Here is a 20934-nt window from a genome sequence, read left to right as displayed (position 1 = left end):
ATATAGAGTAAAAGCTTTGCTATCTGGCATTCATGGGGGGTAGGTTAATCAAATATGCCAGACATCCAAGCTTATTTCTTTGCCCCACCCCTTACCCAGCAGAATCTGTGCCGACAAAACACTACACCAGCGGGAAGGCCATAGCAACAGCCCCACTGGCAGAAGCCTCCCCACCGCAATCATCGTACACAGCAGCCAGGAACCTTCTAGCTTCCGTGAAGCTCAAGGCAAGATGAATGGGAAGAACGCACCATAGGATGATGTCAGAAGCCCCACAATGGTCTGAGATGGTCAGCTGGAGAGGTGGGAGTTGGCTGTGTACATGCTTGAAGAAGCAGGGGTATGAGGAGCTTGTCTTCTGGATACTGCCAGTTAATGGAGTATTCTGGATAATCAAGTGCCTGATAACAAAGCTTGTATTGTACTAGTTTTGTAGAATATCTCTTTATCAAGATAATATCTATTATCTATATGCAAAGTCAGCTTTGTATAATGTTAGGGCACTCACTGTGATCACATAGAGAGACCATTAAGATACAAAAGAAATACACCAAACAGATAGCTTTGCAGAAAAACACAGGCTTGTCAGTTTGCCCCCCAAATCAAAAACATTTAACAAAAGGGGAAAAAATAACCTGCAGTGAATGCAGGCTGCAGTCTTTTAAATATGTGTAGTTATTATTGGCTTCAGTATACTGAAACTATATTGAAATATCCTGTCCTTCAGTTCAGTGGCTGCAAAGTAGAGAAACCAACAGCTCAGTATAGGATTCTAACTGCTCAGGAGTTAAAAAGGAAAAGAAAAGCTGCTAGTGCACTAGGTCTAAGGAACAAATGGAACTGTTGGAGAAACAGAGTAAAGGAAAGGAAGAGACAGGATTATCACAATAGAAAGCCACTGTGTGTGATAATGTAAGGGAGAGTGATATGTGAGAAGGGTGTCTGGTATTCAGTGTTCCCTCTAAGCTGAGTTAGTGCGAGCTAGCTCACAGTTTTTTTAGCCTCCAGTTCACACATTTTTCTCTTTGTTCAAGAAGGATGGCTCCAGAGCAAACTAATTTATGCAGTAGCCCAATCGCTCACTCACAACTTTAAATGCCAGTCACTTACAAAGTAGAATTTTTGCTTACAAGACTCCACAGCTTAGAGGGAGCATTGCTGGTATCACAAGGAATATCACAAGCAAAAAACAAAAACAAAACCTGCATCTCTGCTGTCTCCATTTTAATTAACTTTACTACAGTTTGTAAATACAGTGCTTTCTAATCAATAGTAACAGGCCTAGAGTCCAGATTATAGTGTGAAAGTTTGATCTATAACCAATCCCTGTAAATTAGGTCAAATGCTCAAAACAAGATCAATTTATAGTGAAACAAAAATAAACACAGAGAAGATGTAATAAAACAGATCTTAGACCATTTTGTCATTAGTTTTAAAATATTCTTATATGAAAGCAGACAGAAACCATCCAAAGCAATTTTATTCCTTCATCAAATTTATTCGCATAAAAAATTCAAGTGGATTTCATTGTTCAGTGATCCCTGAATTCAACTGCTCAACTGAGTGCACTTTTCAACTTGGATAACGGTTTGAAGTCTAAATTTTCTAGAAGAAGTCTTTAGGATACTGCTGCATTCTGACAGATACACTTTAGCCTTTACTTCTTCTGCAGTTCCAAGTCTGTATAAGACTCTCAAAATTTAAAACTATATTATGAGAGACAGAGAAAGAAATCTTTACATATATTCCCATTTTCTTTAAAAAAAAGTTTTATATCAGGTATGATTTTCAGGTGATAAACTGATTAAAGTAATAATTTACCTACTCTGCTAATGGTACGTATAGCTTTTACTTATTTTGTTAAGGAATTATGTCCATACTTATGACAGGAAACATATCCCTCCATTTCCTAAGCCGTTATAAGGCAAAATTATATTAAAAACAAAGGATGTTAAAAGTAAACCCCTCAGTTTCTGACTGAAGGAAACACATTTGTTTTGTTCCTCCTCCCACTGAAAACTATGCAGACTAAGTAAAAAAAGAGCCCCTAAAACCAAAGGTAGAATCTATTTCCCTTCCCCAGTACCGAGACCTTCTATTCGGGCCGGACTTTGATATTTGCCCCTTGGCTGAGAATCCATATATCCAACTTCACACTTAGCTGCAGTGAAGTAGCCCTGCAGGCAGGCCGACTTCAACGAACCACTAGTGGTATCATCATTAAAATCCTGCTGAAGGTCACCATGGCAACCGCCTGCTGAGGCTTCACTGCTGCACTCGGCATCACCTAATCAGCTACCATGTGAAATGCAAATTCAGACAGTCTGAAAATTAGTCAAGAAGAATAGAGGATGAGGATGCAGATACGTGAAATATTCATGTGCTTCGTGGAAAAAGGAAGACAGCATGAATGACACAACAAAGAACAGCCCCTGACATTCTCGCTATCATTTTGCATTATTGTTCACACCCTACTGTATTTCTAGGCCTCCGGTTCTGAAGTTGCCTATATGAAGTGCCATATTTATATTCCGCAAAAACATAATAATTAAAAATGGCCACTGAAAAACAGCTAATTGGGAAAACTCCATTAAGAATATGTTGCACACGCTGCTTATTAGATAGGATTATCTCACCTTGTAACTGTCCTCCTTTCTTTAAAAAAAAAAGCCTCTTTATTCAAACTATAATAGAATTATAAGAATTATCACACTATATATGACAAAGATTTTTTAAAAGACCAACAAGTACTGGTCTGCAGTATTTATTAATTATCAAAACGGTGAGAAATGAGAGATTCTTGGGCTAGAATTACAAGTTACTTCCCATTCTGTAACCTAAGCAGTGCAAGGCTTTTAAGACTTATAAACATTTCAGAGAGGATGTTTATGTGCGTTTCAACATAATATTTAATTCATGTAACTAGAATAACTTGCTATAGCCTCTTTGTTGGTTTGCAGCTGCAAGGAGTCACTATTATTGTACCTTGCCTAAACTTGAGCAGTTCAATACACGTGCATTCTCTCATATACAAAAGAAAGAGATACATATAAGTTATGTCCATTTGCATTAGTTAATAATAAGGTATTTAAACTGTTCAACATTCCAAATGTCCTACTTTTTAAAAAAAAAACTTCAAAATTTAACGCAAAGAGTTTAAACTGTTCAACATTCCAAATGTCCTAGTTTTAAAAAAAACTTCAACATTTAACGCAAAGAAAAAGATCACTAACTCAAGTTTTGACACAGAGGACAGTTGTATGTTCTGAGATCACCACTGTCATGGCACATTTGTTCTCCACGTGGGTGCAGCACCTACAATGCAGAAGTATCCCCACAGGGCATAACAGAGACCTGTCCTTCCATCTCCATTATACCCTTGGGAGTGCATGGATGGGCCATACCAGGCCATCACAGGAATTGGAATCTCTGAGCTCATATTGCTTGAGCAAGCAAAGCAGGAGTGCTGCCCAGGTATATGAGAATTGCTCACAAACCTCCCATTCTTTAATGATATGATGAAGCACCTGTGCATACAACATGGGAAAGGAAACAGTGCTCTGTTATATGCTCTGTAAGAACCCCTTCATATGGAAGCACTGTACATATGCAGGGAAGGATCATGCTCTTTGTGTTCCCATAGTAAGGGCCATGTTTATAATGTGACAAACAATTAGAAAACTAAGTTTTCCATGCATCCTTTAGTGGTTTAGAAGGGCTTATAAAAGTGCAGATCAGTTATCTTTTGCCAATACATGACCACTGTTTGACCAGATCAAATATGGCATTTAAAACAGGGTGAACAGATGGAAATTCTCTTTCCAAATTAATGGAAGGTTAATTTAGGGACTGTAGACTGCCACAGGATAATTACCTCAGAAGACACTCAATAGCATAGGATCATGACAATGTGTTCATAAAGAACATGAGTTTGGAATAGCAACTGCTTACCACACTGTTGCAAACCAAAGCTAAGGTGCTAAGGGTAACAGTATCTATTTTAACTGATCTGTCCCTCACAATGTTCCTTAAATGTTAATCTCTTGCACTGGATCACAATCACAAAAGAAGACAGAGGCAAGTCAAGTGTCAGCTATTATGTTGCAGCAGCAGTCTTTGGTAGCCCTTGAGCCGCACTTAGAACTGTGCTTCAAACCCGCAACCAAGTTGACAGCATGCCACTTTCTCCACTTTCAGGGATCAGAACAGGTTCCTGTTGCCCAAAATGGACAAGTTCTCCTGCACAAGCCCCAATGAAATGAATGAGAACTGCACACCAACTTGTGGTTTGTGCCCAAGATTCCAGGACAATGGGAAGCTTCTTTTTTTTTAAAGGGACATCTCTTCTGGTACTCCACAAAAACCCACAAAAAAAGAGAAATTACTCACTTCTTCTGAATAGTGATCTGATGGAAGGGGTGGATAGTCACATTGTTCTATCTTTTTACATAAAGAGTACAAGTTCATTTTGTCACCATAGAACGGACTTTGCAATGCAGCCATCTGTTTGCAAAAGAAAGAAAAACACAAATACAGCCAAACATATTTAAGAAGAAGAAGTAGAGAAGAGAAGAGATTGGAATTATATCCTGCCCTTCATTACCCGAAGGAGTCTCAGAGTGGTTTACAGTCTCCTTTCCCTTCCCTTCCCTTCCCTTCCCCTCCCCATAACAGACACCCTGTGAGGTAGGTGAGGCTGAGAGAGCTCTTTTGAGAACTGCTCTTGACGAAACAACTCTGAGAGAGCCATGACTGACCCAAGGTCACACCAGCAGCTGCATATGGAGGAGTGGGGACTCAAGCCCGGTTCTCCCAGATTAGAGTCCATGCTCCTAACCACTACACCAAACTGGCTCCCCCCCCCCAAGAAACCCTACTTTTTGTTTATATAAGTCTAATGCACATTTAAACTGGACAAATACCCCATCATCTTCTTTTCTGCCATTAGCAATCCTATTGATTCTAGAGCAACTATTATTATAGAGGCATTTGTTTTTAAATGATATGTGCTGAATATAACATTTGATAATGTTATGAATTGTTTGAATTAAAATTAGTTTTTGAAACCAGATTACTATAAACAAATTTTGACTTTGTGGTCATTAACCTGCAAACAAAGGAAGTGTTAAAATGCTGTTTTATAGATACCAATCAGTGCAAATTTTGGCCTGGTCCCATACAACTTTGAAATGGCTTCCTTGTGTTTCTCAAAAATAATCCCCTACTCTATGCAACAACCTAAACTACTTCTAGAGGGGACTTTCAAAAGAGCTTTATGATGTGATATGGAATTCTGCTGTTCTAAGAAAAGTGTTGGAAAACCCCACAGGGTATATGCAGGCCCTTAGGCGTGCCTAAAGTAGCCCTCTAGACCCTGGCCTTACTTTGTCCTAAATACTCAATTATGTTTCAAACAATATATCAACACACAGTTTAATATACCAAAAACACAGCATGATCTAAAATTTAAACAACAGCAACAAAACAACCCTGAATTTCTAGCAGTTATGACAAGTAAGAAAAGATCACCTCCATATGTACATTGTTTAAAGGGTTATGCACATTTTCCTAAATCATCCATGTTGACTTGAGCCCCAGTTGCTTTTCTGGAACCAACAGGAAGCTGGATACCCTATCTATCTTGATACCTTCCTGGCCACTCTCTTTAATGTGTCTTAGTTTCAGAAATTTTAATCTCAATTATTTATGCTTCTAACTACCTTGTGTCCTCTCTCTGATTTTTAATTGTGTGGTCCTGTTTAATACAATTTCACTATGAAAGAAGAGAATATATAAATTTAAGGTAGGGAACGATTTTCTGTTTAAAAAGAACTTTGATATACATAAAGGATACAGTCTGAAAATCTGTAGCTAGTGGTACATATTACATTCCACTGAAATCAAACACAGATATTGTAATCACATGTATAGCTACACAACATATTCTATCTAGGGGAAAATATACAAATATTTTGTAAGGTGTCCTTTTTTTCCTGAAGAAAAAAGAGAGCAACTTTAAAATGTCATTAATACATCCTAATACTTATTTCACAACCATGTTAGAACCTGACATTTCAAAGGCAAACAAATACCGTGATGAGATTTCCCAACTTTAAAAGGATTTGTAGAAAGAAAGGAAAAAAACGTTTGCATTGGCTTCTAAACCCTTTAAATCTCTGAACCAAAGCAGCGTGAGCACTGCTTGGAGTGCAGCGCTGCCCCAAAGTCAGTCACCCTTTTCTACATGTGCTAATAAGTTTGATTTTGGAAGGACAATGTGTACATTCCCCAGACAGGCAGAGTGTGTGTGAAACACGCTAGTCCATGCTGTGCTACTCAGTGAGCTTCAGCAGGGACAGGACAAGCTGAAAATGGCTCTCATCTGTCTTGTGGTCTTCCAGATAGAACGTTAACTCCTTCATGGCCAAATGCTACTAGTGGGTACATTAATAAAAGGACACTCTGGCGAGGAAAATTCCAAGAGAAATACAACACATGAGCATGAAAAGAATACAACCCCCCCACATCACAGCTGTGCATACTAATTAGGAATCATAAATACTCTACTCAGTTTTAAAACCTCACAAAAACAAGATATGTGGGTTCTGAAGGAAAACCCCATTTTCCAGCTGTATAATATTAAATCTTGAAACAAACATTTTTAAGAGTAACAACAAAAATCAAAGCTAGAAATTCCAACAACAGAATCTGTTCATATGCAGAAATTCAAAATAAATGCAAAGATGGTCATTGCTGGTACACTAGGTGTTCATTAAAAAGTACTTTTGTTTGAATGCTGCAGTGTTAAAAGAGAGAAAGAGAGAGGGAGAAGCTGAATGTCCCCTAAGGAGTTAAAACAGGAATACTATATTTTCATGCATCTCCTGCTTTGACAGATGAAAAATGTCAACTGTCCTGTTTTTATTTTCAAGCTTTTGCACTATTCATCTGGTTCATTAGTGCATCTCGCTGCTGCCCCTGACAGCTGCTCGCCCTCTCCTCCCAGCAGCTGAATTTTTCAGGCTAATTTGATCCTCCACACTGAGACGATCGCTAGAATGATTGACTTGCTCCCTGACCTCCAGGGTCTGACTTTCCTGATTAGTATTCTGGGGGTGTCTGAGGGACGAAAGCCCACTGTCTGTCTTCAGGGCTGGTGGCAGCGCTCTCTCTCTCTCACTCTCTCTCTCTTTTTGGGGGGAACTGTAAGCCACCAACCTACGACCCTGTAAGGATGCAATTGCTGCGCTGAACAATAAAGGAAATGTGTAAAACCTACTTTTCCATGTAAAGGTCCATGTAGCGAAAGCATGGCATCTTGATTTTAATTAGTAAAGTCTACTTTGTTGCATATCAATTAAAACCAGTGATTAGAGGATTTTTAATATGTCTCAGGAATATTTGAAAGGCTAATTCTCTGAGTTTAAAATGAACCTTTAAAATCTTAGTAATAAGGTGAAGCTATAATTATTGTTTTAATCATAAACAATATACCATTCAATAGCAAGGGACAGAAAGTAACAAATTTAGTTGAAAATCTAATTAAACTGCCAGAAATTAAGTGTTCAATTAAAACATTAACTGAAGGATGATTTCAAGGAAAGGTCATTAGGGACTTTATGGAGATCTCATGAACAAGTTCCAAGTGTTCCTTTGGTTAATTTGAAGAGGCTGTGAACAAATGGAACTTTTAAATGCAAAAAAAAATGAACTTATTGAAAATAATTTAAAATGTACCTCACAGTATACATGTAGTGGAAATGATGCAATTAAAAATACAATCCAACGTATGCTTCAGCTTAAATATTTGCATTCTTTATTAATGGAATAAAGCAGAAAAAATCCAGCTGCTTGGCTGAACTTTGTGAAGAGGCCTAGATTTACTTCTTCCCGCCACTTAATTTTTATAAGGAAGAATCAGGGCCACTGTAATTCCATTCTACAGAATTATGGCTAAACAAATTTCAAGTTAGTGAAGTCTATTGACAGTCAAACAAAATGGACTGTCATTCTAAGCAACTCTTATACATCCAGACCTTAGCATCTGAAGTCATGTTTGTAAAGTCTGAAAACCAGAAACTATCCCACTTAATACAAAAATGATTACAAGGCATCCTGATCAATTCCAGTTATATGCAAAAGTCCTCTACTGCATTACAGTGAGAATTAAAATAAAAAGCATTGTTAATGAAATGCATAAATGTTATGAGTGAATGCATCAAATAACTCTGCTTCACAGGACTCCCACAGTGAGTCTTACAGATGTGCAAAGGAAGTATTTCATGGGCCATTTTATTTGATTGCAAAGCATTCATTAAATTATTTCCTAAAATCTATATAAGAAAAGTAACATGAGATGGTCTGTATATGAAAGACTTTTTCTTTCTCTGATAGAGAGCCCCCCAACACAGGCTAAACCCGAAAGTGGCCTACTATACAGCAGAAAAATCTGCTGTAACAGATAAAAATCACTGAGCACACATAAATGTTTGCAGAAGTGCAAAGCAGCCTCTCTAGATCAGTGCCTAAGTTCTTCTACAAGATCTTCCTAATAAGAGATGCCGCTTCAGTTTTACAGATGTCTTGATTAAAACAAAATCTCATGACTTCTAAATCCTATTCGTTTCCATCTGATAAATTTAATCTACGTTAAATTAAATATCTCAAGACCCAGACAATTCCTTTTGTTGATTGTTTTTAAAAAGCAACAGATTCATATCACTCATGATATCAAATATGCAAGGGTGATATTCAAGGGCAGTTGGAAAGTCATCTGCTGGAGTATCCGTTTGATTCATGAAATTTTTTCGATAGTTGATGGATTTGTATTAAATAGTCCTGATACATACGGGCTTAATTTTTTTTCCAAATAGTTCTCATATGCACAATTCACACAGTAAAAATTAGAATCATAGAATTACAGAGTTGGAAGGGGCCATACAGGCCATCTAGTCCAACCCCCTGCTCAATGCAGGATCAGCCTGGGAGCAAAATTGTTTGTAGGACTATAATGAACCATGAAGTCAGAGAGAGAGACTGTATATGAAAGCACATAGAAGCTTATTCTGACACTTTAAAATGTAAAAATGTTTGCAGCACAAAGTAATGCAAAACTGATAAGTCACAAATACAAATTTTGTGCTATCAGGTGTTTATCCTGATTGAGAAATTGAGCGATTTTCCGCTGAATCATGGAGGCAGGTGGTTCATTACCTCACCTGGATGCTTTTGAGTTTGGAAGGCCCCTCTGGAGAGCATTTGGGTTGCAGTTGTACAGCCCAGTGGGAGAAATCATAGGAGCAGCTGTGCATGTCCTAAAGGATTTAGTTGAATTTGGTTACCTTGTTGATTTATGTATAATTACCGTTAAGCTACAGGAATGGTTGGCACTGCAATTAGCATGTACAGGAGCAGGAACAATATCTGCTCACTGTATTATTTTGTTGCCAGTCTTCAGGAGGTTGCTGTATATCAACTATACAAACAACTCTTTAAAGGGACAGGAGTATTGTCCCATATTGGATCCAACATTTAAAATCAGGAATGCCCTGCAAATTTGTGACTGCCATGTTTCTAGGATTCCATTTGCAGGAAAGTTTTTAAAAAATCAATAAAAGGTCAAATAACCCTTGTCAGTTGCACTACAAACTTGGCATGTTCATTAGATGTGTGAGAAATGTTTCCATTTAGACCTATTATCTTCACGCAGCTAACCTTGGCACTGAATGTATGCTACTAAGGAAGATGCACTACAATCACAATTTCTGCACTCAGACCTCATGGCAAACTGTAATTAAACTAAGAGTGATGGGTGTAACACAATTTGTCTATTTTGCCTTTTTTCCTCCCTCGTTCCCATGGGGAGACTCTCAAGTCTGAGAACCCTTGAAACAAAATCCAGTTCCTCATGATGTCCAAAAGTAAGAGCATAAGCAAAATGAAGTTTGTTTGCAGCATGACAGCTTCTCAAGCCCACAAGGCTCAATGGCCTTCTGCATGGAAGGGGGAGGAGGAGTGAGGGGAGCACGTGGGCATGTGGTCTGCAGCAAGTCTCGGTTTAATTACAGCTTCTCATGACATCTGAATGCCGACTTTATTTTCATGTAAGATGAGGATCCATTACATAGCAAGGTAAATGATGACGCTGTCTCATTGGTCTTGATGAAACTGGGTTGTATTTGTAGAACAGAGGAATGAGGGGGGGGGGTTGTTTAACTTTTGTCATTGTTGGCATTAAAAGTTCTGTTTCTCCAGTTTTGTTTAGTTTATCACTAAAGGAATATAGAAGCAAAAATGCAGAGAAGATCTTAAAAAGAGTCTGAGAAACACTTTCAAAAGCAGTGGGCATCAACAGATAGGGCTTATTAAAATTGCCAATATTACCTCATACAAAAGACATCCTAGAGACCAGATGTCAGATTTGAAGTTGTATCCATTTTCATGGATTCTCTCTGGAGACATGTAATAAGGTGTTCCCACTGTAGCAAATACAGAAATATACTTTAATTAATAAACACATTCTTAAAACAGTCACAATACTTTCAATAAACAAACATTTCAAGAATTTGGTTGGGGAAAAAACTATTACTTGATGTGAGCTAATTGAAATAAATAGTAGCAACATAAATGAGGTCATGCAGATGGCTGCTGTAAATGAACATAAACTTATGTAATGGCAAATGTATTAGAAGTAATTTAAATATGCTTTTATAAAGCCAACTTTTATTATTAAAGTTTTGTATGAATTTTATTTTTAAAGAAAGAAACCTACCATCAAGTACAAGGACAACATTATCAACGAATCCCATATGAAATGATTTAGCAACATATATTCTATATTATTCAGTTGCAATTTATAAACTCATGGTATATTTTATAGTATGGGCATACAGTAGTATATTTCCTCATTTGTACAGCATTTATTACAATAAAATTCTCAGTGGTGGTGCAACTAAAGGGAAAATATTTACCTCCTTCAGTAAACTAGACTAGGCCCTGGTACCTAATAAGGTCTACAAGTAAAAAAAAAAAACCTTCGGTTTTACAGTGGGTAAAACCATGTGTTCATGTTTTTTCTTTTTTAAAAAATCTCATCTTCAGAATGGTTACAAAGATCATAGAATGCTATAGGGACAATCATTATTTTAATGAAAGATTTTTAATAACTGTACTCATTTTTGTTTTAAACCACTGACAATTCCATTTGGCACATGCATTCTAATGGTTTCAACTTATGCAAAATTATGAAAGAACAAGACGGGGACCTGCGATACTCGCGGGGGGGGGAGAAGGAGGAGGAGGCGGAGAGGAGGAGGCGGCGGAGAGGCCAGTCCTCCCCACCCTTTGCTGGGCTCGGCGGCAGCAGCGGCGAGGCCGGTCCTCCCCCCGCCCGCCCGGCTCCGAGGCGGAGAGGCCGGTCCTCCCCCCCTTTGCCGGGCTCGGCAGTGGCGGCAGCTGATTTAGCGATCCGCACTCCGGGGGCAACTTGGCTATTAGATATATAGATGTTATTTGTGTGCTTTTTTAGTAGCTATTCCAATGCTATGGTACAGTCTTTCAGAGGACTTTAGAAGATGTACATTCCTTCTGCTATTTGGGAGAGAATGCAGGACTGAACTTTGTAGAAGGGTTTTGACTTTTCCAGATGAGCATTTTTAACACTCTGGCTTGGAATTTGTCATTGCTGGAAATTTTAATGGTGATTCTTTAATGTTTAATGATGTATTGGGTTTTCTTGTTGTTACCCACCATGGGTCCCAGATTTAGAGGAGGAAGGCAAGTCTAGAAATATTATAAATAAATACATATTATTCATACAAATGACACTCCCTCCCAAACAGAAGTATCTTTTAAATCTGTCTCCTCTTCACCTTTCATGCACATCTAAAAAATTTACATTAGAGTAATGGTGTGGGGGATTTCCCCCCCTTTTAAAAAAAGTTCAGCCATACTAAGGCCAATAGAAATGTTTCATTAGTGACAATTCTCCTACCAGTATGTACCATATCACTTCTGAAGGGCTATTTATTTCGGATACCTGATAGCAGAACAAATAGCAGAACAAATATTCTTGTCACACCTGAGATGGGATTGTACACATTTCCCCCCAGGAACCATCTCTGCATAATAAAAGGGGGGTGGACCTTATGAGAAATAAAATAAATAAATTGGAATTGATGCAACTTGTTTCCAGATAGAGGACTGCCTCTTATCATTCTGCTCAGCTACAGATTAAGCCACTCTTCTAGCAGAAGGCTTCTTGTGCTGGAAGAAGATGCTAAACCTAGCTCAGCTGAGCAGCAGAATACTAGTTAATGAGCTTAAAGATGGATAAGAACATTTTTAGCAGAAAGTCACAAGTCAAAGTTTGGGTCCTAAATAGAGTTTAGCCTAGGTTAACACTTTAACTATAATACAAATACAATACAATAACTGCTTTCTGACTTCACACACACAAAAAAAGAATTGCTACCATCCCACAAAGATCAGTTTTACAATAAGCAGGAGATGCCTTAAAGAGTGAATAATATCTTCTTCCAGCATAAGCTTTTGTTGACTACTCCCCAGGGTTTTTTTTAGATGTAATGAGAGCATCCTGAGTAAGTATGAAGAAAATCAGCAACGAACAGCAGGGCCAGAGGGCCAAGAAATGCCAGAAGTACTGGGTAAAATGCAATTATGTAAAAATAAAGTCTGATCACAAAAAAAGACAGAGACCAGTAGTGCTAAGTGATTTCATTGGGGATTATTAGCTGGTAGGTAGAAATGAAAGTCTCTTTTTTGCCTGGTCCAGACATAACATGAAACTACAGTTTATTTTAACTACAGTTAGTTTGTGAAACCAGAATTTGGCTTGCAGGTGATCATGCATTTTGCCTCAAGAAATGCTGGTTTCATCACCTTCACTCTTTTTTCTGTCTCTCCCACACTTATCAAGTTGGTATCCTAGCCTGAAAAAAGGAACAGTGTCAAGGAATGTGGGATGAAGGCAAGATATCATGGTTTATGTATTTTGTGACAACTAACTGTAGAAAATCATCCAACTTCAAATCATGGTTTCCAGTCCTAGTTTGATATATTCTAAACATAGTTATTGGACTGGCCCACATTTGGATGATCATTCTAATCACAGATTAATCAAACCACAGTTTCAGGCAATGTCTGAATCAAACCTATACCTCTGATTATTGGACATTGGAAACAAGCAACAGAGGAGGGGCCTCATTATTTTGTGCTGCTTGTGACCTTCCCGGTAACATCTAGTGGCCCCCTGCAGAATAAATGGTGGACTAGAAGGCCCTTGAAGTTTGGAAGAATTTTGGTCTGTGCTTCAGTCAGATTTTTACAATGGACTAGTGCCAATCTGAGGAAAATGCATCATAGATTCATATGTGCCTTATGATCTAAAGGAATTCACAACAACTTTGCCATGTAGAACACCCTCTTGCTGTAAGGACAATTGACTTTCTAAAACGGTATGTGACAGGAAACCACTGTCCATAAATGCATTGTAAATTACAAACCGACAATGCCTGAGGCAAAAGTAGTATAACATGCAGGTTACAACGAGCCTTGCATTCTTCACTGGCATTTCCAAAACACTGATTGCTATTGCACAGTGTAAAAGATTATAATGTATCACAAATATTATTTATTATTATTTATTAAATTAGATTTCTAGACCACCCTCCCCTGCAAAACAGGGCTCAGGGCAGTGTACATATATAAAACATTCAATATTAAATTCACAGTTAAAAACAATAAAAGAACAAAAACAATAATTTGCCTGATGAGATGACACTAAACTACTGATTGTGCCACTGCCTCATGAGGGGGAGGCAGGAGACAGGAGTGCCAGACAGATGGAAACCATCACTGTCCTCAATCAAACACCTGGGGGAACATCTCTGACCCTGTATTCTTGGTGCTTGAGGGGGCAACAGTGGGGGAGGTTCTAGTGTCCTCGCCCCACTGCTGGACCTCTTGATGGCACCTGGTATTTTTGGCCACTGTGTGACAGAGTGTTGGACTAGATGGGCCATTGGCCTGATCCAACATTGGATTCTCTTATGTTCTTATGCCTTACACAGGCCCTGCAGAACTGCATTAAGTCCTGCAGGGCACGGATGTTGTCTGGCAGAGAGTTCCACCAGGTTGGGGCTGGGTGGAGAATACCCTAGCCCTGGTTGAAAACAGCTGGATGTCTCTCGGGCCAGGGACCACCAGTAAGTTCTTACCTGCCGCATGTAATGCTTTACCAGGAAAGGCAGTCCCAAAGATACATGGGTCCCAGACCATTAAGGGCCTTGAAGGTTAATGCCAAAACCTTGAACCTGATCTGGTATTTCACCTGAAGCCAGTGCAGCCCACACAGCACGGGTTGAATATGTGTTGTTTGTGGGGTCACCGTAAGGACCCGCGCTGCCACATTCTGGACCAGTTGGGAGTTTCCAGGTCAGTCTCAAGGGTAGCCCTGCACAGAGCTAGTTACAGTAGTCTAATCTGGAGGTGACCGTTGTGTGGATTACTGTGGTTAGGTCAAGGCGGGACAGATATCTTTGTCCTATTAAGATTGGGTAACACAAGCCATCAGTGTCCATGCAAATGCTTTGGGAAACTGTGGCTTGGAGGTAATCACACATATGCACGCACCATTTTTATGAGCCATTTTCTCCAGACAGGGCCAGTATACACCGTGATGGTGGTGAACATTAGCTGGAAACCACTTTGATCTCTTGTGGCTCCAAACTTGCCTGGCAGAACCTTGATTGTTTGGCAGGTTTTAGTGGACTGTTTCATGTGGAGGCTTCCATCATTTCTACTGGAGCTGCATTTTTAGCATGAAGACCACAGCAGGTGCTGTGGCTTCCAGGCATGGTGTGTGGCAAGCACTGATCATGCTGCATCCTGGGCAGTGTTCCCTCTAAGCTGAGTTAGTGTGAGCTAGCTCACAGTTTTTTAGCCTCTGGCTCACACATTTTTGTCTTAGCTCAGGAAGGGATGGCTTCAGAGCAAACTAATTTATGCAGCAGCCAAAGCGCCTGCTCACAACTTTAATGCCAGTAGCTCACAAAGTAGAATTTTTGCTCACAGGGCTCCATAGCTTAGAGGGAACATTGATCCCGGGGGCTAGAATCCTCAAAGGAGTGGATCAAGACCCATTTCAGATCAGACTGATCCCTGCATTAAAGCAGAGCTGTGCAGTCTGATCTCTCAAAGCAACTGTTTAGTGCTGGTGAAGACACCGCAAAACCCCAAGAGGGGAAAAAAGGATTGACTCCTACAGTAACACCTAAGTTTTTAATAAACTTCTCTAAAAGTTTGAATGTTTCCAAAAAGCTTGGTTTACAATAAGAACAACTTCAATATGAATAGACATTTTCACTGAGACATCCCAAAGGCTAAATAGAGATTTTAATGATGAAGCATATCTTTTACAGTCCACACCATGCATACTTGCTAAAATTCATCTTGGATGCAGGCAATTCTGGTTTTCTTTAAATACATTTGTTCATTTCCACTCATTATTTGTGAAATTAATTTCCACACATCATTGTAAAATCATGGAACTCTCTCTGACCTAAAGAATGTGCAGCTGTGGTTTTGGAGCTAAAAAATCTTCCCAGTCCAAGGTCTCCAAGTTTTACTACTCCTGTAGCTGTAATGAACACATTTGCAGGCTTGATGTCTGTAAAGAGAGAATTTTTGTAAAAAAAAAATACATGACAGAGGAAAATCTACCAACTGCAACATTATAAATAATGTATGATCAGTAATCTAATTTTGCGAGTTGCTTGTTGTTAAGCACTGAGCAAATAAAAAATTGCTAGCATCCACTGTGACTTAGACGGTAAGTGGGTGTTCAGGGTCTCCATTCATCAGGTTTGCTTGGATCAGTTCTGATTGGTGTGGGCACAGCATTTGGAAGGATGTTGGCAAACAACATGTGTGCTCACCCATTGCCTGTTCTGGTTGGTACTGAATATTCAAGAAAAGCTGGCTAGGCTGAACCAACTGGTGAAGAGGGGAGGTCTCTAGCTTTCTTGAAAGAGGTGATAAAACCTTTGCTTAAGAGATCTCAGACATGAATAAGTACTAGCCAGTTTCAAATTTGCCACTCTTAGACATGGTTATTAAAACCATTTCATTTTCTTAAAGAACCAAACTTTACATTGGGCAATTGTGCTCCGTGGATCTTGAAGAGATAATGTACTCCTAGCTATGTTTTCAAAATTCAAATGAGCCAAGAGTACTTTACCTTCTGAAATCCTAATCTGTAAATCATAGATTTTTCAGTTCAATAGAAACTGAAATGCATAGTTGGGTGTGTCAGGTTGTAAAGACCAGGTTTGATTTCCATAAGTAAAATGTAGCCACCTGATCTTATTAGGCATATTTCCAACAGTCCAAAAATGACACTTCAGATATTTTCACACCCAGCCAGGGACTGTTGCTTTGCATTCAACAAGATTTTAACAAGCACTAAGCACTGTGCTACATCCCACAGCCTATCAAATACCTCCCTTGCTTCTCAAGCCCCTCCTGTGAGTGCAGATTCATGCTGGGGGAGGTAAAACTCCTTTCCCCTTATCAGTTATGGAGGGGAAACCAGGTTTCCTTCCTTCATGGTTTTGTGGCAGATGGGTTTTTTTAAATACTGGAGCTTACAGTTAAAAAAAGAATTCTTCCAAGATCAGTTAATGCTTTTCATATCTCATAAACAAAAACATATTATGAATACATGGTAAACCTATTAATAACCCACAGCATACAAAATGGCATATAAGTGCATGTAGTTAGTTCATTTTAACCATATTTTCTAACTTTCCAAAAGGAAAAAAGAAAAATAGTTTTCCTCAGAGAAGGAAGGCAAAGGGACAGACCGAGGTTCAGTGGCAGAACACCAGTTTTGCATGCAGAAGATTGCAGGCTTGATCCCTGGCATTTACCATTAATGTGCAATTACTATTCTATGTGTTCACCCACAAAATATAAGTTACTGATACTTATAGTAAAATAGCAAATGGTTACTGTGACACAAATGGTGCCTTCCTTGTTATCCCAGTCACCATCCTTATGCTGTTAGTTTAATACAATTAAGTTACCTCGATGCATGACACGTCGTGAATGCATATGCTCTAAGGCGCTGCACAGCTGAACAAAATACTTCCAAACAGTCCTTTCAGGAATCAGCCGCTTCTGTTTCTTAAAGTGCTTTTTTTATATAAAAGAGAAGAATATTTGAAATCTGAGTTTGTGAATACAGTAAATGTGGAACAACTATAACATACTTAAATATTACAATATGATATTTGTTATCGCTTTAAACAAAAACAATTAAAGTAATCAAGAGGGAAAGTTTGTATGTAACTGGGGAAAAGGAGGTTCCTCCAAGAACTTTTTACCTTAATTAAAAAACAAAACCTAAGTTTGAAAAAGCCAACTCAGTCCTGAAGGAAAGGCCAAGGGCCACGATTTATTTAGTAAATTTTAATCTTGTCCTTCCACCCAGGAGTTCACAGAAGAATTGGTGGTTCCTACCTGCTCTGCTTTATCACAACAAACCTGTGAAGTAGGTTAGGCTGAGAGACAATGATTTGCCAAAGGTTACACGGTGAGTTTCACCGTGTGGGATTTGAACCTGGGTTTCCTCAGGCGTAGCTCAATACATCACACCATACTGGTTCTGAGAATAGTAATTGTCATCAAAGCTCTACCCCTTCTAGACTCTGTTTACATTCTGGAATCTACTTTAAGTTGTAGCGCCATCAAGACCTTCCTTTCACTTTGTAAGTACTGAAGTATTACATAAAATATAGATCGTTTCAGAGGGTAGCCATGTTGGTGTGTCGTAGAACAGGGAGATTTGAGCCGTGTCTGACAATGGGAGCTTATAACCCACCTACCCCCAAAAAATCTTGTTGGTTTCCAAGGTGCTACTGATCTACTGCAGACCAACACAGCTACCCTCTGAAATGATCTTTATAGAAGGCACCACATTCAGCCACATGGAATGGAAATCCATCAACTTCAGGAATAAAATGCAGAGTTTTAAAAAAATTATCTGCCCTTTCTCCAAGCAGCACAAAATAGTGCATGTGGTCTTCCGCTCTTAAATGCATCTTCCCATTAATTCTATGAATTAAGTGTGGCTGGGAAACAGTTTGTTGGTTCAGGCCCCATACTGCTTCAGTTTATCCCATGATTTCTGCACGCATTTTTGTGCCTTTAGTACCATTTTTTTTTTTTCCCCCCCCCCCCCTCAGCTTTTTTGAAACCACTTTTAGCCCAATCTTTTCCTGGAAGCCAAGGCTTAGTCATCTTTTTCTTAGTGTGCAATGTTTCTGTTGTTTTCTTTGTCCCATCCACTCCCACCCACCTCCAGCCTACTTTTAAATGATTGCACTGTCATCATCGTTAAACCACTCGCTCTCCCTCCAAGACAATGGTTTCAATTTGTTTTAAAAAGGCCTTAAAATTGATATGTTTCTGTAGTGTTGTCATGACAGTTTAAGCAGGTTTTCTAAATTCCCAGCGTTCATTTATTTTTTTAAAAAAGTAAGCCTCTAGGCTCTTCCCTCATGGAGATATATGGAAAAAGGCATATCTTCATGAGGGAAGAGGCTAGAGAACTAGTTTTTGTTTGTTTCTAAATGAAACTCGGGAATTCTGAGAACCTGCCTAAACTATCATTACTACAGCATTATATCAACATTTTAGGGCTGTCTTCTAAAAAAATAACGGGGGGTGCTAGATGCCACTGATAACAACAGCACTCTTCCTTGAAATCCTCATTTTTAAGCCATGTGCAGGAGAAAATAAACTGACTCCTCATCTATAAAAATGCACAGGGAGGGCAGACATGCCCAAACTGATTCCAATGCTTATGGATAGACTCCCAGGAAAATCAGGAGTAACCCCAGCATGTGGGAAAGGTCCATGATTCATTTTACATGGGATTAATCAAATCCCAGTTTACCTCAATATGTGGTGGTTTCATTGCCTTCCTAGGAAAGCAATCCCCAGGCAACATACTGTTCCAACAGTACAATTAACTAGGATTTAAGCCAGGATGACTGCATAGTTAACTATTTTCAAGCCAAACTTAATTCATAGCTAGCCCCCAAGTTGGGTGGGGGGGTGATTTGAAAGCCAACCCAAGTGGAACTTCTCCATGCTCACATGGCTAGTACTAGCAGTCAATGATAAGCAAGATGCTGATGCAGTGAGGCACTATCATTGGTTGGGTGATGTGAGGCAGGTGGGGATAAATTCCAGATCTCAGGCAATGATGAGAGGGGAAACTGAAACAGCTATGAAGCCAGGATTTGCCAACTCAAATCAGGACTCATTGATAGACTGAAGACCCAATTCTGGTATTGCTAATTAAGCCATTAAGTAAAACAAGAGGGGGACCCGCGATACTCGCGGCAGGGAGGCAGAGGAAGCAGCAGGAGGAGGGAAGTCCCCCCCCATCCTGCTGGTTCCCTGTCTTCTCCACCCCCCCTTGCCTTCCCCCCCCAGCTCCTCGCCGCTTGGCACTCTGGCAAGTTTTCACCGCCAAGGCTGGGGGGGAGGCTATGAAGCAAGGCGAAAGGGAGCCTCCACGTCCTGTGGCAGTCTACCTCCGCGCGCCAGGCGCTGCCCGGGGTCCCTACCTGCCAAGGAGGCGTTTTCGCGGTCCGAGATGCCGCTGGTGGTCCTGTCACTGCCGCCCCCTTGCTCGGGGCCGCTGCTGCCCGTGCTGCCGCCGCCGCCTCACTGCTAGGAATCAATTGCTTTCATTTGTATTTTGAGTGAAAAATAATATTGTTAATTGTGTTTGCCTGTGTCCTTTATAAAGTTTACAAGAGGGGGACCCGCGATACTCGCGGCAGGGAGGCAGAGGAAGCAGCAAGAGGAGGGAAGTACCCCCCCATCCTGCTGGTTCCCCGTCTTCTCCACCCCCCCTTGCCTTCCCCCCCCCAGCTCCTTGCTGCTTGGCACTCTGGCAAGTTTTCACCACCAAGGCTGGGGGGAGGCTACGAAGCAAGGCGAAAGGGAGCCTCCACGTCCCGCGGCAGTCTACCTCCACGCGCCAGGTGCTGCCCGGGGTCCCTACCTGCCAAGGAGGCGTCTTCGTGGTCCGAGCTGCCGCTGGTGGTCCCATCACTGCTGGCTTCGTGGTGGTGGCAGCGGCACAGGCAGAGCGTTTCCTGCGCATGTGCAGGAAACGCTCTGTCAGTTTTGGGGGGATTTAAATATCCCCCCGATATTTTTTTTAGTTTTTAGATTTTTGTGCACCCCTGGGGACTGCCCCAAGAGTGCACAAACCTCCCCCTGCCCCCCAGGTGGCCCCGGAGCGCGGATTTAGCGATCCGCACTCACGGGGCCACTTGACTATTAGATATATAGATAGGTTGTGGTTTTGTGTTATGTCTGAACTGATTCCCTGGCTTCAAATACACAAAAGCTCATACCTTGAGTAAAACTTTGTTGGTCTTAAAGGTGCCATTGAACTCAAACTTTCAACTAATCACAGTTACTGGTGTAGCCTGCATCCACGCTAATCACAGCTCGTTTAATTAAAACATGGTCTTCCACCATGTCTGAACTGAGCCTTATTGAGCTTTACGTTTGAGCAAAGATTCGAATCTGGGTCTCCCCAGTCCAAAGCTGAAACAATATCTACTACACTGCACTAGCTCCCATGTAATATTTAATAGCAAGCTACATCTACTTTGCCAGATATAGACATATATATCTATAAAAAATTTATTTCACATATTGTAACTCCAGGATAGCAAAACAACTGCAGTTTCTCTTTCACTGTAGGCTAAGAACCTGTAAGGCTGCCAACTCAAAAGTCTTGGAAACTTGGCAGGTGTGAGGCGGCTGTCAGAGATGTTCAAACTGAGGAAAAAACTGCTGCCCATACGTCTGCCACCAATCTCT

The 20934-nt window shown here is 40.1% G+C and overlaps 1 protein-coding gene across 1 annotated transcript in view; it reads right to left on the bottom strand.

Moving 5' to 3' along the window:
• Positions 1–20934, bottom strand: part of NEK7 (NIMA related kinase 7) — a 102169-nt gene that overhangs the window by 5176 nt on the left and 76059 nt on the right. Inside the window, exons 6-9 of the mRNA XM_015416949.1 lie at positions 17106–17214; positions 15581–15688; positions 10384–10478; positions 4390–4503 (exon numbers count right to left, since the gene is read on the bottom strand). Coding sequence (XP_015272435.1) covers positions 4390–4503; positions 10384–10478; positions 15581–15688; positions 17106–17214 — 426 coding nt within the window. The remainder of the gene's footprint in view (positions 1–4389; positions 4504–10383; positions 10479–15580; positions 15689–17105; positions 17215–20934) is intronic.

Source organism: Gekko japonicus, unplaced genomic scaffold (assembly GCF_001447785.1).
Source record: "Gekko japonicus isolate JY-2015 unplaced genomic scaffold, Gekko_japonicus_V1.1 scaffold467, whole genome shotgun sequence".
NCBI lineage: Eukaryota > Metazoa > Chordata > Lepidosauria > Squamata > Gekkonidae > Gekko > Gekko japonicus.
Note: the sequence above shows the minus strand (reverse complement) of the source record. Positions and strands in the feature narration are given on the sequence as shown.